A 25,720-nucleotide genomic window follows, 5' to 3' on the forward strand; every position below is an offset into this window, starting at 1 on the left:
TCTCTTCAACAAGGCCTGGTGTTGTTTTGAAAGGTCAAGAGAAAAGTCAAAACAAATCCTTTAACATTTAAATCTCTACGTTTTCTCATTCTTGTATCTTTTCATGATATTATGCAACAGACTTTGAATACTTAAAGTGGATATGTTCTGTCAAAAGTTTCCAAATCTTGAATAATAACATTTTTCTCCAGAACATAGACTATTTCACATAGTAAGGTGACTGCCTCAGACTCATCAGTGAATGGAGTGAAATAAATAGCAAAATCTCATTGCTGACTGTCCCACAGGTTCACAGGTTCGCTGACATGTTAAGTGGCTATTTCCTATATGAAGCTGTGCCTCAGTAAAATTTAGATTGTCACTGAACTTCAGGGTCATTCCAAAGTGTAAACTCCATGAATGTCTAGGGTCTGTAATAAGAAACTAGACGGCTAAGACAGGGTCCCATCCCGTGAGCTGAGGACCCCTAGTGGTTGCTGCAGTAATAATTCCTTCTGAACAAGAAGCATTGCCTGGAGAAGGAGTAGCTCAAATTATCGTTTCTCAGATGCATGTATACGCTGTTGTGATTAGTAAAAATAGTACAATGGCCTTTTGTCACTGTATTTTTTCAATTAAAAGATACCCAGAAGTATTCTCACTAATTGGAGAGGAGCTAGATGTTTTGATGTTACTCAAAAAGTTTGTGAACCCCTGCTCTAGACAGTCACCCCAGGGCAGCTACGCCCTTGAGTAGCTTGAATAGTTGAGTCCAACGAAAAGAACAGAAATGCTATGCAAAACTCAACCCGTAACAGAACTGTATTAATTATAAAGTAATGCACTTATTTCTACCGCAGTAAATTTTACAAAACAAGCGTTTACTACAAAGGAGAATTTGCCATCCCTGACCAAATACCAAGTACCACAGTCACACAAAGTAGCACTCAATGAATGAGCAAATTTCCTCACATTGGAACTTTGGCTTTCACCATCTGTGAAAACTGAAAAATGCAAAGCCATTTGGGAGACCAGGTCTCACTTCAATTGAATTTTTAATTCACCATTTAAAAAGCTCTCTCTCCCTCACACACACACACACAAACACTCAAGAGTGAGTCATCTCACGGCCTGTGTGTCCGCTGTGTGTGTGCATAAACGTTTATCCCTCTGAATCAAGTCATCATTATTCCAGTATTGAAATATTCTCTCCGATTGCCTGATTTCCAGTGCCAGTCTCCTGGGGTAGTTAGGCAAATAAAATTTCATTTACAGAAAGACTGTGATTCAGAACTGATAAAGAGAATTTTTTTTCCCCTTAAGAGTTCTCCCCTCCTGCACCTAAAATACATCAAACAGCACTTAGGGCGTCAGAGGAAAGCAGCAGATTTTTCCAAAGCACTGGGCAGTGGGTGGCAACACATGATTCAGAGTTTCCCTCCGGGCATGAGAGGTTAGTGGAGAGTCAAGGCCCCGCTTGGTGTCAGTTAACACCGGACGATGAATTTCCATATCATCATGTTTGACAAGACAGACACGCATGAATGCATGAAACGCGCAAAAATAATAACACTTCAATCTCAGGTACACAAATATACTTAAGAAAGAGAAGTTTTATTAGGGCAATTTCACTTTATTTTTCCATACAGCAAAGTCAACTACTGCAGTAATAATAAAATAAGCATAAAACAAATTGCAGCCCAAGACAAAATACATAATTTTAAGCAACTACAAGCAGAAAGTAAGTTGTGATTACATAATAGTAAAACCAAGCACACCTGTCCTTTCAGCAGGTGAAAGTGTAGGGTTGCTGATAAGTGCAACATTATAACCAGCTGGAGTGAAGGTTGGATACACTAATTCAGTAAACAAGTGCCCATTATCACATTTGCTTTTTTGAGTGCTTCTGAGTTGAAAATTAAAACCGTGAAAATTGAACTGTGTTTTACCTTTTTCACCTGCTGAAAGAACAGGCTCCTACCGCAATTAAAAAACAATCACATAACAACTATAGCTACTGTGTGCTGTTTGGTTTGCCTGTTTATGGGTGAAATTTTGTGAAAGTCAATACTTGTTTTGAAGATTTTTTTTCTTTCTTATTTTTTTTTTTGTGAACAGTAAACCACTGAAATTGGCAGAAACTGATTTGAATAATATATGTCCTTAGTATAGTTCTTTCTCTCTCTTTTTTTTGTTGTTTTGTTGAAGTTTTAAACATGCAGTAGTTTTTTGAAAAATGTAAGGAATATCTGATCCATGATTTCACCTTAATGGTTGAAGGACCTGCTATTTTTGGTAATGATCTTCAGGCAGATTTGGCCCAATGGAGTTTTTGTCAGTCATGAGATCTTGGAAGGATGGCATATCTTTCCAGCTGAAAAAATCCTGGCAAACTACAAGCTGTCCACAAAAAAGCAAAGCAACATGTTTGAAGGGGTATGGAGTGCTAACTCTGTGCCACTTTTGCAAGCAATTTTGCTCAGTCTGTCATTTTATTAGCCTTAACAAAACTCCTTGTAATTATAGACGTTTTTATTCAAAATAAGATCTTACTATTATACAGGTTTCTCTCTTTTGACTATATACAGAAGTGCAAAAAGTCAACCTTCTCTCTAGACGTTCCAACATGCTAAATTGCAGCATAATCAACCCTCAAGAGTTTGCACACACGCTATAATTCTCATTACGTAAACTTTGAGTATTTGGATTATCAACAAAAAGTCCCTTGTTCTATTTATTGATTATGCAGCTTATTTATAACAAGGCCTGATATTCAGGGATTTCAAAAATATTAAACAATACTTTAACATTTGAAATGGATACAGTAGAAAATAAATTTTATTCTAATATCTAGGATCTAGATCTTCTTATAATAACTAATTACAAACAAAATAAATCATCAAAATATTACTCAATTGTCTGCCAGGATTGTTGCGATAGCAACAACTTAACTTCTTACTTAGCAATGATTATATATTTATAAGATATCCATATAAAAGATCTTTGTTCTTTTAATGAAAACTAGACAAGAACTAACAATGACTGACATTCTTACACTTTTAATATTAAATCAGTAAAATATAAATCATTTAGTTAACAATACGAATATTCATATGACACTACATGTAATTCAAAACTGAGTATGTTATGAAGGAAAAAACTACTTTAATTTTTTTTTTGTATTTTGAAAAGTTCATCGGTAAAATCTACTAAAACAAGAGTCTATAAACTGAAATGGTATTCAATTGTTAATAGAAAATGAAATCTAATAAATGTAGGAAATGAAAAACTACACTTTAACAAGAAAAATAAGTAATATTCTATAATGTAACTAACTACAATAACATGTGGAGTCACCATTACTCTCTTAACACGATTGAAATTACATTGGTATGGGTTCCAACCCGTAATGTAATAATCTAAGGCTTTAATAGATGTACAGTACAATCAGTAAAATCAACACATCAGTCTTATATTAGAAAGCATCTCTCTCAAGCATAAAAACTTGCAGTAAACTTGGAAGTATGGAAAGTTCTAGAACTGAACTTTCACTTCTCCCATTCCATACTAGAACTACCAGTGACCTGGCCCCTACTTCAGCAATTTTTAGAACTGCTGAACAGAGCAAAAATATCCTTTACTAGCTGCAACATCCAAACCACAAAAAAGGAATTCCTTTGGATGAATCCATTCTTAAAAACTGAATGCACATCTATTTTTTTTTTTAATTTGTAAAAGGCTTTCTAAGGCTATAAGCAGTAAATCTGAACAAAACGAAACAAAACAAATCACATATAAAATTCACCCATGTACTTAACCCACCCAATGACTAGATTAGTTAAACATTTCCCATTTTCATGTTTTGGTTTATCATGCATCTGATGACAGTGCTTTCCTCTTTGTTTAGAGTCACTGTTTTAAATGTGACTGTGACGAAGCATTTAAGCAAATGTGAAACCATTTTTGCAAAGCATTTAGAGTCTTTTGACTTTTGACAGAGCTATAAATAGAAGCAAAATAATTTCCTCAAACTTTTTTTTTTTGTTATCGTGTCTCAGAAATGGCATATCCCTTTTGAATAACATGTTATACAGTATAGTAGGCATAAATATTACACTACAATGCATTAAAATAATTTTTATATATATCTATGATATATCATCTCCAGTACGTGTGAGTTTATCTGTATTGAGAGAGTCTGTGTTGTGCTGTCTGTTACTATAAAGTTAAATCGGCCATTTCTGAGACAGCTTTGGTTTCCAAAAAAAAAAAAAAAAAAGAATGGTGCCCTTTGACTGATTAGTACTAGCAAATAAGCGACAAAATGTGGCTCTGAAAACAATAACACTGAAGAAATAATACTCTACTTTGATGTACAGTCTATGGCACTTCATGAGAATCCTTAACAACATGGTACTTAAAGCCATGATGTGCTTTAAAAGATACACAGTTGTGGTTTTGCTTGGCACATTCATCTCTGTCAGATCCCTCCCTCACCACATCTTAAAATCTATTACATTAAAAATATTACTCAAACAAAAATGACTGTGCATGCACGCTCTCATCTATAATGGCAATTTTAAATACAAGGTGCACCTTTGTTATTTGTAAACCTTGAAAGAAATAAACTTATTTTTAAAAAATTATATCTTGGTCTACAGACGTACCAATACATAATAGAATCATGGTTACACCATAGTCTGTCTTTTCAAGATGGCATGAATATATAGGAAACTAATTAGGTCTGCATATTTGAATGCATCACTCTGTGCTAGAAAAGAAAGACAATGTTGTTCTTTTAGACAGGAGTATCACCTCAGCACAAATATCAATTAAATGTACAAAGTGTATAGGCAACAGTGTGCAGTGGGTTTCCATGTTGTCTTTTCTTCTGGTTAACATGCAGTGTGCGGATGTCTTGTGGCTGAGGGGTTTTTGTATGAGGTTGCTTGACGGTATATACAATATGGCTAATGACCTCGTCCTTTACTCTATAACCAGGCACACTGTCCTTTCCTCTTTAGTACGATCTGCAAGGGAAAAAGATAACCTTCTGTTAACACAGACAATGTCTAACAGCAGTTTCCCATACACATTCAACATGAAAATTGTATTTCTTGGTTTAAAGAGTGAACACAGCAATGGCAGCACCTTCATGTAAAAACAAAAAAACACATCGCAGGTACAAAGGACCAAAATGTGTTTATTGTCTCTTTGAAAATAAAATGACACTCACAGCTGCACAAAATTCTAGTCTCTGAACAAACATCAGCCAATACACAGCTTAAAATATAAAATACATTTGCAGAATCAAGGGGCATAATACAGGAGAGCTCTTTTTAGCACTATCATTGTGGGACAGAATTTACAACTCACTTTACTTCTTTCTAAAGTTGAATAGGTTTCAGAAGTAATGATTTGGCCCACAAAATTAAAATCCATGCAACTGTCCTATTAAACACAATTTGCTCTATGTGGATGCATGATTAACACAGTATGTGTTTGCAAAAAAAACAAAAAAACAAAAAACGATGATACTCTAAGTGACTGCTTTGGATAATTTACAGTTTGGATTTTTTCTCCTAAAGGCCAAGAAAAAGAAAAATCATTCCTTATGCTCCTGACAAATTCAGGTTGAACTGATATTACAATGTACTTGTGACTTAATAATTCCAGCTGCTAAATGAAATTTGTTCCCATAGAATCTTTACATATTCAACTATGCTTTAGTATACAACTTGAGAATTCAAAAAATCACCATTTTGCTCAAAACCAGTTTAAATATTTTCCACTCAAAACCCAGTTTAAATATTGCAGCTTCTCATGAAAATGTCTAAGTATTTGTTAAATAAATAGAACCTTAAAGAGCTTAAGTTTCAATACTGACAAATCTACTGTTTTGCTAACTGATGGAACCCCACTCCATTTTGCATCTTTTTTTTCTGAACCTGGATTATTGCTAAGAAACAGTACTTGTTTACATATATACATACCCAACTGATCATAAGAGCTTGAAATGTTTTTTTTAACATGTCAAAAGAACTCTACTTCCAAACCTACGTACTACAAAGCAATGTACTATTATATTGTATAGAATAATAAACCTTATTATCAGAATGCACTGAGAGAGCTTATGAAACAGAAATCAGTTTTAGTAATTTAATTCATGATTGCAGCATGTCTTTGGTAGTACATCTCGGATTGAGTTTATCATTCCTTTATTTCAAGTTGTGTCTGTCATCTTCTCCTGTATGAGTTAATCCTCTGACAAGCTCTTCCTATGGATGATTATTACAAGGGCCTCTGAACTGGTTCCCTGACACCACCTTCCTGATTCAACACCCTGTCCCTTCTTCTACAAGGCTCTGATATCTCCTTTCTCTCTACATCAACCTTCACTGTCCAAATTCACTTAATTTCTGACTCAGTTAGGAAGAGCTGCTCCTTCATCTTTGTTCCTAGAGGAATCTGTTCAAAGCCCTCTCATTTTAATGAAGAGTGTTAACATTTACATCATCATCTCATTGACTGTCGATCTTTATTTCATCGACCTGGTAACTAACACACAGTAGCTAACACAAAAAGTCATTTATAAATGTGTTAATGCACAGATGAATGAGTGAAAGGAAGCAACAAAGAAAGAATGATCACCCATCTTACTTACCAGATTCAGTTTTAAGTGTCATAGCTCTTCTTAAATATAAAAAGAAATACCTAATATAATTCTGAGCAGGTAGATAACTTGAATCAATGTGTAAGAATAAAACATGCTCTAAAAGGATGAAACATGGTCATCTTTGCAAGTCAATGTGTCTGAAAGGAAACCACGAGACTTTCAAACTATTTCAGCAAATATCCAGGTAGATGTGTGAGTGGGTGTGTATGTGTGTGCATATATGAATGCATGAATATATTTAAATCAGGCTCTTTATATTCTAATGACCCTGATGTGGTGACGCATGGGGTAAACTGGGTACACGTTCTCATTTAGGATTTAGCAAGACAATTTTTGAATAAAATAAATGCTGACCTATACCAGGGAGCAGCAAACTATTGCCTGTAAGCTAAATCCTGCCTACCTATTTTTGTGTGTGTCCAACTTTTTGTGACCTTATGATCCATAACCCACCACGCTCCTTGGTCCACGGGATTTTCCAGGCAAGAATACTGGAGTGGGTTTCCATGCCCTCCTCCAGGGGATCTTCCCAGCCCAGAGACCTAACCTGTGTCTCTTGTGTCTCCTGCATTGGCAGGGGGATTCTTTGCCACGAGCACTACCAATGAAGTTTAACTGGGACACAGCAACCCTTTGATTTACACATGGCTGCTTTTATGCTACATCGGCAGAGCAGCCCCATGGCCCACACAACCAAAAGCATTTACTATCTCATCTTTGAAGAAAAAGCTTGCCAATCCCTAATCTACGCCTTCTATTTAGTTTTAAGCTGTATTTTTCCTTCACGCCTGTGCTTATTTCTAGGACAAAATTTTTTTAAATGTATATATCCTCAGTATTATGCATATTTAAATAACAGTAGCATATCTCTTATAAATTCATATATTAAAATTCCTCATAACCCATCTCAGATAAAATTGTGAGTTCTATATAAATACATTTTTTTTTTGAAATTCTGCAAAATTTTCTTAAGTGCATTACACAATTGTTATCTTAAAAAAGAAAAAACCACCACGAATATACACTCAATATTACATAATGAACTTACTGTTTAGTGATGAAAATTCTACATCTGGGTAACATACTTGTGGCTAGTCAGATGTTCGGCAGATATTATGGGTATCTAGCAAATAAAAAATTATTTAATGAATGATCCATGCAAGCAAGCCAACAACCAAGAGATGAAAACATCTGAATATTAAATTTTTTAAGAAAGTGAAATTCAGCTGTGAGGTGACAGTCCTTATCTGATCAACATAACAGTAAGTTAATGTAAACTTAATGCCAAAGTAGCAACTCATTGTTTAAAATCTTTGTGTTAAATACTATTCTATAAATGTTATCAGTTTTTAGGAAGTAAGAGAAGTAAAACTATCAAAAATTCATGCAGAGCAGTAATTGAAAGAAGCCCTTTTTGTTGGCCTACACACACACACCTGCGGTTTCAGTTATTCAGTATTCTAGAAAGCAAAGTAGGCAATGTCTTGCCTACTTTTGTGCAACCAATTTCTACATTTTCATTCAACTTATGGTATCTAACATTTTTTTTTCCAAGTTAAAAATACCAGGTAATAATTATAAAGGAGTATTTCAAAAGAACCGGATAAAAGCATGGAAGTCTACTTCAGAACATATTCCTGAATCCTGATTGCACATTTTATTGCATTTTAAATGGGTAAGAAAATTACAAAGCTTGACAGGAAACACAATAAGGAACCAATATAGAGGTGACTTGTTTCAATCATCCCAACAGCCAACATCTTCCAATCTGTAGCCCGATTCTCCTCTACCCAGAACGGTGACTGCTACAGTGGGAGAGGCAGCACAGCGCGGGTTCAACGCCGAGGGACCCATTTCTGGGTGTGTGAACATGAGCAAAGCACCTCATTATACTTAGGCTTATCTCCAAACTGGCACTAATCCCATTTCAGCAAGGTTGATGGGAGAAGAGTGAAATCACATACATGAAGGCATTTTGTTGCTGTTTCCATCTAGATGTCCTAGACTAACTCAACGCATCACAGTCCACAGTCTGGAGTGTAAATTAATATGTCTCTATTTTATTTGCATTTCTCAGCTGACATCTTTACACAATTTTACAGCACTGGCAAATGGCACGAAAATGTGCTCCAAGCATAATGAAGCTTCTCATACCATTTTTCCTGCTGCTGCAGGACAGGATGTTGCACCCAACAGTGTAGAAGCGTCAAGGATGGGGCTGTCGAAACATACCAAGGACCTTCAACACCAATCGATGCAGATGAAGGGCCAGCTATAAACTTCTGCATGCATGCAGGCTGCTTTTTGTGGCATCAGCTATTTCCAGCATCGCTAATGTACTGTAGGCATATACATATGTATGTATATGTAGATATAATATATGTGTGTATATATATATCCATTCCCTTTTCTTTCTTCTGGTTGTCAAACAGTATGAAGACCCAAGATTATGCATGAAATGGTCACAGCACAATGCAAAAAGTAAAGTGTCCCCTACAACCAAGGTGGCCAAGGGCATGTTGAAATTTGCTTTGCTGTAGTTCTGCTTACACCAGCAATTCTATAGTCATACATGGTATACACAAGAGAGTCCAGCATCACTGATCTGCACCATAAATGGACTGCATTGAATCCATTAAGGAATTTCTGCCATAGACTACTAACATGCCACATATGCACAATCTAGCATTCTTGTAAATGAGTCTGATGTGTTAGCAAAAATCCAAGACTATTTTGACAAACTTCAGAAAAACTAATGATCCTTTGCCAAGAAATGTTTAAAGCTTGTCTGAAACTTTAAAATACATCCATTTTGGCATGCTGCTTTTCAAAGTTTTTAATGACTATACTTATAGTTTGTAGTTCTTCTTCAATGGTATATGGCATTCTGTAGAAACAAGGCTGGCTCCTCCTTATAGTGATAACTGCAAATTCAAATGGCATTTAATTGGTCTTCTTTTCCCAAACGGGCAACACGTTGATTCCCATCTGATACTGTGTTTTTTTTTTTTTTCTGGATTCATTTGGTTACATCTAACTTGGTCTGTGAATTATCTGAAATTTGATTGGACTCTAGATATTTCATATGCTGTTAACCCTATTGAACTTGCTTTCATAACAAACCTATCTATACTTTCAAGCCAAAAACTACTTTACATAAATTTAATTTTGATCCACCCAGTATTTTCTAGACTATGATTTTAAATAGGAGCTAAAAATGCTCGCTGAATCCATGCAGATTTTAATTTTTAAATATTTTAATAATTATTTTCTTTTGAATAATTATATTATGAAATTTAAATTTCTGAAACATATTCCTTTTACTTAAAAAAAGAAAACCCTGTGTATTTGTCACTCCATAAACTTGTATGGAACACAGAATGACTCTAGTTGCCATACTTGGGGCCTTTTTTTCCCTTCATAACCCTCTAACATTTATGCTGAGTAGTTACAGATATAAGAGCACTTAGGAATTTTGTTTTTTCACTTAAATCGCTGAGAATCAAAACTTGAAAACTTAAGACTTATTTTAACTTATTTTGAGTATGCAATCCACTTATCAAATAAAACTAATGAATTTATAACAAACTCTATTTACAAGAGTGGTTGTTTGTGGCATATATAGCACATTGAAATATTTTGCTTTTTATTAAGAATTTAGGCAAGAAACTATATTTATATATCTCCAATGCTTATAACAAAACCCTTAAAATCACCTATATTTTTAAAATTATTTTTTATTATATAAGTTTCAGGTGTATAGCACTGTAGTTCAACATCTGTATACACTACCTGATATAATTTCGATTGGTCAAAATACCTGCATGATTTTGATTTGAGACCAACTGAGAATTGCTTGTGTAAATATCATTTTAGTAGCTTTAGAAATGGAGCTGCGACAACTTTGGAGCATTTATAAATGGCATAAAAGCATTCTGCTGCTCATCATAGAAAGAATGTGTAGGCCAACAAGAGGTATCTTTGAAACCCCATGCTATTAAAGCACCCCCTTGCAGCCCTCACGGACACGCGATTCCCCGCTGGCCTCAGTGGGAAGTCCGCGTGCGTCAGGGCTGCTGGACTGAGCCCTGTCAGAGTCGGTTCTTAAGAAATAAAGCTGTAAATGAGCAAACCTGGTTGGCTGTGGCGGTTGCAGCGAAGGGAACACTTGTGGCAGATGTTGTTGCTGCGGACACAGTGGCTGGCGTAGCACCGTGCACCATGGGAACTTTCGGAGGGAAAATCATATAAGCAAACATACAGAAGAGTGTAGCAATATGGAAACCATGGCAACATGGAGGAGGTAATTGGGCATGGTATTTATCACAGCAGTAAGCCATGTGACGGACCAGCGAGTGACATGCAACCACAGCGCAAAGCGGACAACATTCCAAGGAGAGAGGGGGAGGGGGATGAAAGAGAAAAAAAAGGGGAAAAAAGCTTGTTACCATCAAATCAAGAAAATTGACACAAACAGGCTTAATTCGCTAAGTCAAAACCAAGAATTTTATATAGAGTTCACAGTCAGACATTCAAAATCTAAGTCAAAATACAGATATTTACTTCATATATACAATTATCTGTTTTTGAATAAAAGTATGCTTTCTTATTTACTATTATAAAAATACACAATATATTACTTTTATGAGATAGTTTTTTTTTTTTTTACACACCAGAGCTCATAGTCCAATCAAAATCCACCAAAGGTGACTAAAGGAAACTTGTGTGTAAAGAAAACATTTATGTGAGTCCATGTCAATTAAATAGAAAATGGCATTTAATTGACAGGTGTTAGTAAAAAGGAGGTGGACTTGCCCAATAGGTAACAGGTAAACTCGGCAGTGGATTTTGAGGGGCTGTGAGCGCACCAGGTCTAAGATAATCAAGAAACAAAGCTGGCACCTACCAACACTTGCAGCGGGCGTCATGCACAATATTGAGCCTGCCCATCATGCATTGCAACAGGAAGGTGGATTTGAAAAGGGAAGAGAATTAAAACATCCCATCACACGTGTAATTAGGACATTCATTTGAACAAAGAAGAAAAATTGTTATTATGGGAACAGTGGCATGTAACTGTCAGCACAATCGAATCATACCATAGCACAGTGATCAATTAGAACTAGTCTCAAGTGAAGAATAAAAAGCCAGTTGAACTGTGTGCTGGTACACTTTGCTTCTCCTGATTGCTGCCTATAAATAAAAGCTAATTTTTTAAAAAGATGGCAACCTGCTTAATTCTTTTAAAAACAATAGTGCAATTTGTTTTGTTTTAATCTGGTTGCTGGCCATCTGGTGGCTTTGCTATTTCTGACTTTTTAACATATGAATTGATCACATGTTAAGTAATTAAGAGACATTTACGAAGATGCTAAATAGTTCAATGCACAGAACTGACTTAACAATGTAATGAAACCAAAGCACTCATTTCATTCCCTCAGTTTTATTTATTTCCCTGTTCAGTGTAGCAGCAACCACACAGAAATGGAAGGGATTGTGATCAACCATACAGGAATTTTATTTGGAGGGATACCAAGCAATATAAATAACGCATAAGGAGAAACTGAACTTCTGCACTGCCTTAGTTTGGAATTTAAATGTACAGAAAACATTTAGACGGGACACACTTTCTTAAAGTCTCGAACTGGTTTACTTAGAAGGTATCTGACAAAGCAGACTGGTTTTCCTTGCTGTTTTAAACCTTCAGGACTTCTCAGAATGGCAAGTGTTCCATGAAATTTCACATTCAAAAACGGTTAATTAGATTCCAGTAAAAACCCTGAATGGGGGATAATGAAGATATATACATTGCGTAGGGGGTGTTGGCACTGATGTTCACAAAGGCTCCACCACAACGCTAAATCAGTATTACATAGATAGTACCTGTTCTCTTTGCCATGTAAACATTGGAAAATCTACCTTATTTTACCAAGCACAGGGCACTTTCCCATATACTGAATTACTGTTCTTTCTATGAGATTATTTTAGACTCCTAGCTTTTAAAATATCAAATGATTTTATATTTCCATCTAAATCTTGGCACATCCTATTTAAATACTAGCAGCATCTGGGATGAACATTTGTTAGAAAAAAATCTGCCAATTGCGTCTTGTCAGAGATGGCCCTACAAAACAAAGCTGCCATTGAGAAGCACAGATTACTTCACTGGCATCCTTGTAACAGCTGCAATTAGACTGTTATCACAATTAAGACTGTGGGCGCAATGATCAATGATGAAACTCAGAAAGAGAGCTAGGGAGCCATTCTCTCAGGTGGAGTATTATTACACCGATAGGCATTATTTATTAAGACACTTGAAGATCTCTGTCATTTGCTACCACTACTGAGTCAAAGCCTTGTGAAGACAACAAAAACAAACCAGTGATAGCCGAGACAGTAATCTGAGACAGTAGAGCAAGCAAACTTTAATATCCTAGAGCCTGTGAGATCATCATCCTTCAATAGTTGGGTCAGAAGACTGGGAGAGAATGGATGAAAGATGAATGAAAAAGAATAATGTGGAATTTGAGAAAAATTCATTTTAAATACTGTCCAGGTTGTACGTTTTAAAATTATTATTTATTATTATGCTGCAATTTGTCTATTATGTTTCATCCCATGCATAAGGAAGGCTGCACATGCTGAAAATGAGTTAACCTTACCCTATCTTTCTAAAACCCTAACGCTTTTAGGATTTGAATTTCAGTTTGAGCTATCCTCCTCATTACCATTAAAACCAATGCACACAGTTTTGAGAGGGATTTGCAGCAAATAAACATAAGGCAGCAATGAAAATACTAGCCAGGGTGCAGTAACTCACAAATATGGAGACATAATGCTGTAGGACCCACTTACCAAAATCAAAAATCACTTTTGAAATGACTGTAATGTCCATCTTTACATCAAATTGGTTGATTTATTAATAATGATTGCATAAATAGCCAATTAAAAATTTTTTCTTCAATTTTCAGCATAAGGCAAAATTTAAGTGAATGTATTTGTCAATTTCAAATTTCCCCTACGAAGGTATTTGCAGAGCAGAAGGGTGTGCTTCTGAGGAGTGCAAGATGTTAATTACATGATTTTTAAATTGAAATGTTGTTAACCTGTATGAAGATGCAGAAAATACAACTAGGAAAGTAGTTTACCAGTGAGATGTATGTGTAGTTCAAATCAGTTCAAGGAGAAGGGAAAAACGTAGAGAGGAAAAAAACTATAGAGATTTTGTTGGAGGTTTGCATTGAGATGTGGTAATTCAAGCCTATTTAGGTGTATTATGATAGGAGTACAAAGCTGATCTAAAGTCTTCTAAAAATACTCTATATCATTAGAACTAAAAGTTCACAATCAATAGAATTATTCTTAAAACTGATGTCTAAAGAAGCAACAGCTTCATATAATTTATTTTTGTAATCTATTGAATTATATTTTGTATCTCTAATGAGTTCAGGAAATAACAACAAAAAAAAAGTGCTTACTACATTCCTGGCTTTATTCTAAACTCTTAGACCTGTCTATAAAAGCGCTTTAAGATGTTTTATCAAACTATGCTTAAAACTAACTTAAACTTAACTGTATGAAATAATTACCAGTATTATCTCCTTTCTATATATGAAAAAATTAAAGTATAGCTTATGGTAGGCTGTATTTAAACTTCCAAGCCAGGTTTATAATCACTATGCTAAGGTTTAAATAAACCATCTTTATTAACTTCATTAATCATACTAAAAGTGATAATTGAAATCTTTGCTTTCTTTTCTCTCTGTAAAAGCAACCCCATCCCCCTGCATCTCTCCTCTTATTCCAACCCCTCAGGAAAGTTTTCTGGACTTCTGTTTCCTTCTTTCTAGGAGTGTTCACTCAAGGTGAAGCTGAAGCTGTTGAAAGCAAACTTATTTTCAGTTTTTTAAAAATCATAAGCCTACAATGACTGAGGGCAATATGCTAGGAAAAGAAGCATGCTTTTGAGCATGGCAAGTAGGCAAAAATGGTGAAGGAAAGCAGAGAGAAAAACACTCTTCCAGACTCTGAAGAGAAGGCGAGACGCGTGCAGGGCCCCTTGGTAATTGGGCTTGTGGTGTGTTCCTTCATAGCAGCCCTGCCAGATGCAGGCTTTCCAGGGAATGGGCTGCATGGGAGGCGAAGGGGCTTAGGCAAGGATGCTGGTACCCAAGGCAGGCACAGAAGCCCTGGAACACCTGCCTTCAAGGGGTCTTCTAAGCATGGACAATGATTACATCAGCGATGACCAGCGCTGACTGAAGAATAGAGACTGGGTAACCTGCCTGAGACCACTGGACGGCACAGGACCACCATTCGAGTAGGTGTGGGAAAGAAGAGGAGATGTGAGAATGGGAATCCTGGAATTTCAGTGGTGCCTGATATAGCTATCCAATACTGAAACTGAAGTTTAGAACTGGGCTTAATATAAATTCAGAAAAACAAAACTGATGTAAATAAAAGTGTTATTTCATGAAATTTACAGCTACAACATAAGTAGACATTAGATTACGTACACTCTGTATGAATAGTAAATTTAGTCTTGACGGGTGAAGGTAAAACAAAACAACGAACTATATATTTAAAAAAATAAAAATTTCTTCAGTGTGAACATGATCCAAATTACTTATATCTATCTTTAAATAGGATGGAGGGTATAAAAGCAAATGGCTAGAAAACTTTCTTGGGAGGGGTGGAAGTCGGATGGGAGATGCAGTGGGATGCAGTGGGATGAACGAGTGAGTTAGAAGGACACGCTGTGTGCTGTGCTAAGCTGTTTCAGTCATGTCAGACTCGTTGTGACCCCATGGACTGTAGCCCACCAGGCTCCTCTGTCCATGAGATTCTCCAGGCAAGAATCCTGGAGTGAGTCGCCATGGCTTCCTCCAGGGGAAGCTTCCCGACCCAGGGATCGAACCCACATCTCTTTTGTCTCCTGCATTGGCAAGCACCTGGGAAGCCCAGGAAGAAGGATAGGTGGTGGAAAACAGGGAAGGAAAGAAGAAAAAGAGGAAGAGAAGAAGGTAGGAACAGAAAGAATAGATAGATGGTTAGAAGGATGGATGGATAAATGGACGGATGAATGCAAACATGGATGGATGCATGGATGGATTGATGGATAGATGGGTAAAGGCCACATAAGTCCAAGTCTGTTCTTAAAAGAAGACCCAGAGGAATCGGGTGGAGAGGGAGGTGGGAGGGGGGATCGGGATGGGGAATACATGTAACTCCATGGCTGATTCATGTCAATGTATGACAAAACCCACTGCAATGTTGTGAAGTAATTAGCCTCCAACTAATAAAAATAAATGAAAAAAAAAAAAAAGTTATGGTATAGTTACATGGCTTGCCATGGAATCCTGATCTTTTGCTAGCAACCTGTTCTGTATACAGAGTTACCTGCTCCAAAGATTTAGTCAACCATGCTTCATTGTAATGTCAATGAAATAGACCTATATATCCCTGATGTTATTATTGAAGCAACAGACTACAGAATTCTAAAACTCTAAACTGCAAAAAATAAATGGCTTCCTTTCTCTAATCAGTTCCAATAAAGTCTTCAGATATAACTTCCAAATTATAATACTGTGGTTAGATAGGGTGCTGTGATCACAGAATTCGTCTATAGGTCTGCAGAATACCCTAGACTTTGGAAAATGAATTTCCTTTCCCCCCATATCACGTGAGATGACACACGAATTTATGGTAGGATAGATTTTCTGCAGTTCTCAGAAATTAGTTGACAATATTTAAAAATGGACAGATGTCACATATAACTGTTCAAAAGTCCAGAATATCTGGGAAATATATCATAAGATCTAGCAATACGGGACACCAGAGCCATCACACTGAGCTGTGTACAACCAACCCTGAGAGGCAGAGACGCAACCACCCCACAGTCACAGACCGCGACGTATATGGAGCCTCCGAGGGTGCCCAGCACACAGCAGGTCCAACCTGCCAGGCAGATGGTCTCCTAAGGCAACAAAAGGCTAGTCTGAGCACTGACTGTCGCCTTAGACTGGGCCCAAGCTCTCCTGCAGCTCCCGGATCCCAGAGCTTCAACTTGACCTCTTGCTTCACTTGTTCCTATTTCCTGCCTGGCTTTTAAGGCATTTGGGTTTTTATATTTTCTACATTAGATTTCTTGCCTTCAGTCTACGGCCATACCACCCTGAACGCACCCGATCTCGTCTGATCTCGGAAGCTAAGCAGGGTCGGGCCTGGTTAATACTTGGATGGGAGATTTCTTTCCTTCCCAGCTGTATGATAAAGTGGTTTGGCAGGAGTATAGATGGGCTATCCATTATAACTTTTTAATGTCATTGTGGCACATAGGTACATATGAGATTAAAAATACTCTGAAGGAATGAAGGAGGCACTACCTAACTTCTATGTGATCACTAAAAGTTAACCTACAAGCTCTTTAAAGCCGGGTTACAAATAAACCTTATTTGATATTACTATTGCAATAATTACATATTGACTACAAATATAAAAAAAAATTTTCTGATGCAAATTTATCATAAAAATGCAAACAAATCTTTAAAATTTCAGCATATTTCAATATATTGTGGCACACTTTACTTAAATTAACAATGCTTAGTTTCTAGACAGAAAGGTAAGTATGACTCTGATTTATGAAGGTATTTATTGGTTTTCCCTGACTTGAATTTTACCTAGCATCTTTTGCTCTATCCTATCCACAGACTAAAACCCATTCCATAGAGAGACTATGGTCATAAATCAGAGTCATACATGTCATGCAATTAATGATTATACTTATTTAGAAAAGTCTTCAGTCATGTGAATGGTGTTGGAGAAATTGATGCAAAATCCACTTGATGAAAGAGATTATTTTAGGTCTCTTTAAGTAATATATGGAAGAAGTTAAATTTATTTTCACTTTTAGGTTTTTAAATAAAGAAACTGTCATTTTTAGTAGCAATGTTTCATTCAGTGAAATAAACTGACAAAAATAGCTTTTAATTTCTTCAAAAAGATCACAGTAGTCACCTACAATTCCTTGAAACTTTGTCTAGTGATCTGACTACAGAAAAATTGATAGATTATTTGTTGGAGACAGCATAAATCCGGGGGGATGGAAATTTACACTAAAGCAAAAAAAATTTATTTCTGGAAATCTCTGAAAACATACATATGTTGAGAAAAAATTTTAATTTTATAAAACTTAAAAGAAATGTGACTTTTCCTTCAGAGTACAACAAATACCCAAAGATCAAATGATTTAATTTCTATTCCAAAATGGACAAACTGCAACTTGATAAGATACTATTTCATGAGTACAAATATAACTTAATCTGTAGTGCTAGGGCAGGCTATTTCAATTAGTGGAATATTCTATTCTAGTTCACTGAACGTTACTATATATTCTACACATGGATGGCTAGTTTTCAAAGAGGCACTGTATAAAAAGTTGTACTTGGCAGGAAAAACTAATGAGGATATAATTTATTCTCACTATTGAAAAACAAATTATCACATTTCCTCATGGTATTTTGAACCTAATGCATTGTAAATACTGTTGGCATAGTATAACATACTAATGGGTCTGGATCTTTGACATACACATCTAATCATAAATTTATCAATTTAATTAAAAATTATTTTATTAACTGAATATCTTAACACACGGTAATTTTTAAGAAAGATTAAGAGATGAAGAGGAAAATAAGATTAGAGTCTCTGGTTACTTGAAGTCTAGATTATAAGGAATGTAATATGTATTTTCTGAAGCAAATGAAGAGTAAGTAAAAATAATAAACTTCCAGGTAATTAAGTGACTGATTAGTTTATGTTTTTAAATTGTAAATCTTTGTGTATAGTTCTAGAGTATGTTTATGTTACTAAGTTGAGATCAACTGAAACCACAAATGTGTAACTCACTTATAAATGTAAACTTCACTGGGTGCTTAGGGCTACTTCAATATTATCTCAGGAGCAACAACTTTAAGTGATGTATACTGATTGGTACCAATAAGATTGGAACAGAGTCAGTTTTTTATTCTCCACCTTGAAAACAAAAAGGCTGAAAAATAAAAACCAAAACTGAAGTGTCATTTCATATAATTCAAATGAGCTCTGGAATCATGAAGGCAAAGGGGTCTTACAGCAAGAAAGGGTCATAAAATAGCTTGACAGACATGTAACGGTGTTGAGGAAAGAGGAAAAAAAAAGAGAGAACTCTATTTCATTTCAAATTACACAAATACAAATAAATATACAAAATATCACTGACTTCTCATCCATCTTTCATCAAGCTAAAACTCTTAGTTTTTAAGGAAAATCATAGGAGAGACCTGAGACAACTTTTCATCTTACCTTCCACCTGCTCTATGGCTAAAAACGACTAGGGGCGTGGCTTCTCTGCTCTACCAGTAGACATCTACATGCATTATCAGATTTATTTATTAACAAACGCAAACGCCTTACCTGGTGGGAGAAATGCTGTATGCTGCTGTAACTGCATGTTGGCTAAAGCCTGTTGGTATTGGAAAATACCAGTGTTAAAGACTGCCGTGGCACCGTTGGTTTTTTCAAGAGCAGGCCTCTTTGGTAATGGGGGAAGTACAGCTTGAGGAATTCCCTGTTTAGTGAGTGAGTATAAAAAACAAATACCAGTAAAAAGAGAAAAAGAGAAAAGAAAAATCAGTTGAAGGCTAAAATTGTTAGGCAGTATGAGCAAGTAAGCAGCAGAGCACTTAACTACCCGGGGAAAAAAACATCCAATAAACAAAAATTTAAAGGGAAAAAAAAGCAAGATAAAAGCTTTAAAGGAAGCATTATTTTTGTCTTGGAGGAAAAAAAAAAAAAAAACCCCACTAGTATGAGAGCACATGTTATAATGTGTTAAAGTGTTTTAAGTCCCATAATGCTTCAGGCTTTCTGGGAGAAGCCATCGATTTGGGAAAAGAAGAAAAGCTGCAGTGCGAGCTCCATGAGGATTGACAAGTATAAGCAATGTTAATAGTTAATTGTACGAAGTGACCGAAACTGGTAAAATAAAACCCAGTCCCACTCTGCCCGCCTCCCCACATCTACCTAAACATGCACATGTCCCAGAGCATGCAAGTTTTTTTTTTTCTTGAAACACTGAACTATAAATATTAAAAAGTCAATAATTCTATCACTAAAGCCATGCTAACCAAACAGGTACATAAATATACAGTCCAAAAATACATTTTTAATGTCCTTCAGATACTTCATTAGAACATTCTACAATGTAGTTAAACTGAATGTGGGCTGCTGGGTTTTTTGGAATCTTTCATGGCACCACATCTGTCCAGGGACTTGTTTACAGTCTTTCCACTAATTTTGTCAGGAAACCACACTCAGTTTTCATTGCACTTTACAACTTTATAACAGAAAAAAGAATACATATTTTTTAACTGATTTAAAAAAAAAAAAAACTTGTATCTACAATAAAGCTACATGCCAAGCTAAAAGGTGAAAGGTCATAGTACCAGGTCAAAGGTTGCCTCGAGGGGTCGCTTCAGTGATTTGACAGCCGACTGAGTCTTAATTAGCAGGCAGCGAGCACATGATGGCAATGGGCCAGTGGGGTTCAAGCGCATTAACATAAACAGCAAGCAGAGGTGCATCATGGGGGCAGCAGTGCATTTTGGGTAGGTGAGAAAAAACAAATAAAAAAACAAATCATCGGAATGCCATATACAACGAATAACAAGACTAAGCATGCACAATAAAGGCACTACTGAGTTGTTATTGGGAGGATAACTCCTCTTTGTAGTTAATTACAAACAAGATACTCTAACAGAAAAAAAAAAAAAAAGAAAAGAGTGGAAGGAAGAGAAGAGGAGAGAGTCTGCCTTCTGTATTTTTGCTCAAGTATCCATAAACAAACACAGAAAAGACCTCTCCGTGACTATTTGACTGCACTACGAAATATCACACGGGGTTCTTTTTCATGAATAATTTAACGATTAAGTCATATATTTATGTAAAAAAAAAAAAGGACAACATTAAAACAGCTAAGCAAAGAACAAAAATGGACTCATTAAAATCAGCTATTAGATCACATTAAAATTTACCTTCATTATATAGTTTAGTATCTGTTCTAAATGATCCATTTCTAACTTCCTTGAGTACTGCTTTCCCCTTTCTATGTAATGGCATAGGCAAGCTTCTCTAGTTTTACACTTCTGTTTATGCCACAATATAGTTCAAGATAATCTAGATAAGCAAACCGCTCAAAATCTTGTAGTGAATTCTTAAAACAGTTTTGTTGAAGCAATTCTCCTAAATAGTTTCAGATTTTGTTATGGTTAAAGCAAGATAAATGTAGAGAAGAGCCTTGATGTGCAGAAGAACGCACCGAAGGAGAACAATGGCTGATTAGATAGCACACAGAAATAAGAGGACCAGAACCGGCAGGATCGTTAAACCGAAAAGGAGACAGGTGTTCTGTACAAAGCAGAAATCTCAGAAACCCTATATCCAGAGTAATACAGAGTATTAAAAGTTAGGCCAAGGGTAGGAGCAATCTGAACCATTTGAGGAGTTACCCTCACTTCTCTGAACGGTCACTTCATTACTTATTGTCTGGGATACCTGAACAAACATATCTTCAGCAAAAAAAAAAATTGTTTTAAAGGTTAATAAATGAATAGCCTGCGGTCAGATAGAGCTGCTCACTGTTTCTGTGGCCGCTAACAAGGGCTGAGCCAAGGTCCCGACTCACCATGGCAGCTGCTGTGGCTGCAGCCTGCGCGGCGGCAGCCTGGTTGACCTGGTATTGGGCAGCCTTGATCTTGGCTTGCAGATGCGCGGGAGGATGGAAGTACTTGCACTTTTCCCGAGAGCATCTCCCTTTGATGTAATCCATACACACGGTGACTGTGTTGTCGTTGGTGTCAATCATTGTGCTGTCAGCAGGATGGGCGAACCGACAGTCATTCTCTCCTCTGTTGCAATTGCCTCGCTGGTACTCTCGACATACCTGTGGGTCATAAAGGGCACGAGGGTCAGTCAGCGTGGGCGAGCAGAAACTTGCCCAAGATTTCAAGTGCGAGAGTGGTGACGGAAGGCTACGGGTGAAAGGGGGAAAGGTAATTTGCAAAGGAACCACAAAATAACTCGAAAACATTCCTAGTATACAAATTACAGCCCCATTTCAATAAAATGTCCATGAGGAAGAAAATGCACTTAAGATACTAACTACGGTAAAACATCTAATTTAAATAATGTTGATATACTTATTCATTGTTGTTGTTCAAAAGCTGAGTCGTGTCCGACTCTTTGGCGACCCCATGGACTGTAGCTCACCAGGCTCCTCTGCCCACGGCCTTCTCCAGACAAGAGTATTAGAGTGGGTTGCCATTTCCTTCTCCAGGGGATCTTCCCAACCCAGGAACTGAACCCGCAACTCCTACATTGCAGATGGATTCTTTACTGCCAAGCCATCACGGAAGGCCATACTTACTCATTACTAAGGAGGAAATATTAACTTTATCGTGAAGAACTCTACAGACACCCACTTAACCAAAGTTAATATCACCAGTAATAAAGGCATAATGATATCACATATCTACTGATACGACACTGAAAAAAGGGTACATCGTCACATTTGTTGTATTATTGCTGAGAACGCAAAACCTGAACTTCATCATGACGATCCATTAAACAAACTAAAATGGGAGGATGTTTGACAAAATGACTCACCAGTACTCTCCCAAGATGTCAAGGTCGTGAAAGACAAAGAAAGACTGAGATACTGTTATAGACTGAACGATCCTGGAGTCAGACGAAGGATATTGGTAGGACCATGGGTGAAATTTGATTAACGTCTGTAGATTGCTTAATAGCAGCATATCAATGCTAATTTTCTGGTTTTGTAAGCGGTGACATGGTTATGTAAGCTGTCAATATTTAGGTAAGCTGGGTGAAGGAGATGCAGGAACTCAGTTCTATTTTTGCAAATTTTATGCTAATCAGAAATAATTTAAATGTGAAAGTGTAAAAAGTAAAATGATAGCTTTTTTGAAAAATGTTTCTAAGAGCTATATTTTTGATCATTAGAGATTCACTGGGTGGTAATGTAAAGCAGATGGAAAAGGATTATTTTTTTTATTATCTGTTTGTTTTATGTCTATTAATTTTGGATGGGGTCCCTGAAGAAAAGGTGAAAATGGATTATTTTTCACCCATTTGCTGGATTTGGACCTCTTACTATTAAAGGTTGTTGGGGATTTCCCAAGTGGCACGGTGGTAGAGAATCTGCCTGCCAATTCAGGAGATGTGGGTTTAATCCGTGGGTCGGGGAGATCCCCTGGAGTAGGAAGTGGCAACCCACTCCAGTATTCTTGCCTGGAAAATTCCATGGACAGAGGAGCCTGGTGGGCTACAGTTCATGGGGTCACAAAGACTTGGAAGCGACTGAGCAACACTTTATAGCTTGTCAAGGTGCCTGCTCTCATCAAAAAGTTGCTAGCATTTTCATTCAGGAGAGTTTGACCTTTTTACCACAAGAGGGCCACCTAAACACAAAAAGTCCTTCTGATATTTTTATGCTCTTATTACTTCATGCTTTAAGGATGTTTCCTTTTTGTTTTTCACAAATCTTTTTACAATCTGAGCAGATACAGTCCCTGAACACTCTATTTTGGAATTCATGAAGAAAAAAAAAAAAAGGCGAACTCTGCTATGATTTAAAAAACAAAGCTTTTCTTAGATTTAAAGTACATAAAATGATTACATTCAATTCTAGGTGTTTCCCCCTTTTATATACATAACCCATTATTGAGGAAAATGATTCCTTTTAAAAAGGCCTTGATAATTCGTATCGTGCTACATGTTAAAAAAGAGCATTTTAAATGACATCTTGTACCATTTAGAAACCTCAAGCTAAAGCAATGCATCCCACCTACATAGCCGAGTCAACTCTACTCATCACTTCAATTTAGATAATCTTAAAAAATTATTAAATAGTTACTCTGTGCCAGATACTCCGAGAAATATTAGGAGTAAAAGATGACTTAGAAAGTTACAAAAGATGCTACTTTTTTATCATTACATTTATCTTCTTGAATAGAAGAAAACAAGGATATCGAGGAGTTTGTAATTTGAAAAGCAAATGTGGTCAAGCTGTTATCCAGACGTCTTGTCCTCCACTCTCACTGAGCAATCAAGCTCTGCTCCTTTCTAAGCCACAAACCCCCACTTACTAAATTAGACTCCTCAAAATACGCGGAGAGGCACACTTAAATACGGATAAAAACTTTTCATGTAGAGATGCAAAGCTTATGCATAAGCAAAAAGGCTACTTTTCTGTTTAAAAAACCCACGTCAATTCAGCGTCATCCAGCAGGAAACTTGCTGTTCGGACACTATTGCTGTTAGCTTTTCAGTAATTTTTGCTTTCTCGAATATGCTCACAAAGAACCTGGCGGCAGCTGAACCAACACTCTGTTCCAATTTCTCTTACTCTCTGCCACAATGACAAGAAATAACATCTACAGGTAGTCTATCTGCAGGAGCCGGAACAACTACTAAGATCAAAGTTTTGCTATTTTCCAAAAGCAATTACGCCAGTGTTTGTGCCAGAAATTTGAGCATCAGTCCCCCAAAATAAAACCTGAATGATCGGCTGATTTTTTACTTTTTATTTCTCTGTCTGTCTCAATGTTCTTTTTATTTTCAGGGATATGAACTTACAATCAGGTTGCATAAAGATGGTCATTCTAAGACCTCTTCTGGTCCCTGTCCATTTGCTTTATACATATGTATATGTGTGCTTTGAATAAGTTAGTATGTTTGTTTTGTATAAGTTAATAACTGGCTTAGTATAATTTTGTACTCTTTACGGTCTTGCAGGATTCATTTAGGGAGAATTCTAAAAAACACTTAAGCAGAGTTGATAACTAGCTTAGAATCTTGTCCTAAAGTGACTGTTTCACTTTTTTTTTTTTTTTTATCCAGCTTAATGTTTCTCCTGACAAGAGAAACAGAACACAAGAAATACACTGAAATAGCTTTTCTCCAATTATTCTTGCCTTTGAAAAAATATAAAGAAGAAACAGAAAATCTCTCATGTAAACTTGTACTGGTGCAAGCCCCAAGGCCAGAGGGGCGAGAGAATGTTGCCAAGCTTTAGACGCACATCTGGCTTGTTGGAGACTTACCTGAATAGAACAACCTCCCAGAGCTTTTCACACAGATTTTTCTCTAATAATCAACACATCTCATTTCTCAATAAAATGAGATCTGTTTCTTGACTGATGAATATGGGCTTGGCCTGGTTTCTCGGATAAGCTAGAGAAACTGTAGGCTGCGCCGCTCCCTCAAAGAAATATCTTAGCTGTGGTACTGCATTAGCAAATTCTAGTTGACAGACAAAATTTCAACAGATTTATCCATCCAACTCAAATCAGGATAAGAAGTTGCACAATTTACCATACAGAGAATTTGTAACAAAGAAGATTAAATTTGAAAATCCTAACAATGTTATGGCCCTTTTTGCGATCCCCATCTAATCTTCTGCACTAATGTATATGTATTTCAAATAGTTGTAACTAGAGTATGATTATTACTTGGTGATCTGTTTTTGCTTGCTGATGGATGTAAACATTCTTTTTGCCATTTTACTAAATAGTGTCCATAGTGATCATTTTTGCTGACTGAATCAAATTCCATCAAATAGATATACACAATATAAGTAACTCTTTCAGAGAACATCTAGATTATTTCCAACATTCCCATACTACAAATAATGTTGCAAAGACTATCTTCATGACCACACCAAAAAAAAATCATTCTATAAGGATGAACATGTAGAAATGGTATTAGTGGGTCAACAAATATAACTACTTTTACAGTTGGGTAAGTGGTTTCAAACCTAGATGAAAATAATTCCATCTACTAGCTAACATTCTTCAATCAAAAAGAATGTTTGTAAGTATAAGCGTTAATGCAAGATTTGCTTTGGAAATCACGTAAGTTTTGTCAACTTTCATACAAAAAGGTTAAGAAGTTACTTTCATAGTAAAAATCATCACTTCAATAAAAATATTTACTGAAAACATTAAA

The 25,720-nt window shown here is 36.3% G+C and overlaps 1 protein-coding gene across 35 annotated transcripts in view; it reads right to left on the reverse strand.

The window, feature by feature from the left end:
- Positions 1 to 1,574: 1,574 nt before the first annotated feature.
- The window catches only part of MBNL1 (muscleblind like splicing regulator 1), a 209,848-nt gene continuing 185,702 nt past the window's right edge, over positions 1,575 to 25,720 (reverse strand). For 14 of the 35 annotated variants that reach the window (XM_043473960.1, XM_043473986.1, XM_043473955.1 and 11 more), the window contains 7 exons: positions 21,378 to 21,635; positions 20,140 to 20,193; positions 19,109 to 19,262; positions 11,562 to 11,597; positions 10,789 to 10,883; positions 7,704 to 7,778; positions 1,575 to 5,009 (listed from right to left, as the gene is read on the reverse strand). In XM_043473960.1, coding sequence (XP_043329895.1) covers positions 7,722 to 7,778; positions 10,789 to 10,883; positions 11,562 to 11,597; positions 19,109 to 19,262; positions 20,140 to 20,193; positions 21,378 to 21,635 — 654 coding nt within the window. In that variant the 3' untranslated portion in view covers positions 1,575 to 5,009; positions 7,704 to 7,721. Of the gene's footprint in view, positions 5,010 to 7,703; positions 7,779 to 8,809; positions 8,874 to 10,788; positions 10,884 to 11,561; positions 11,598 to 19,108; positions 19,263 to 20,139; positions 20,194 to 21,377; positions 21,636 to 25,720 lie in introns of all 35 variants that reach the window. The other 21 variants (XM_043473963.1, XM_043473980.1, XM_043473964.1 and 18 more) reach the window with 13 other exon arrangements.

The sequence above is a fragment of the Cervus canadensis genome, chromosome 7 (assembly GCF_019320065.1).
Source record: "Cervus canadensis isolate Bull #8, Minnesota chromosome 7, ASM1932006v1, whole genome shotgun sequence".
Classification (NCBI taxonomy): Eukaryota; Metazoa; Chordata; class Mammalia; order Artiodactyla; family Cervidae; genus Cervus; species Cervus canadensis.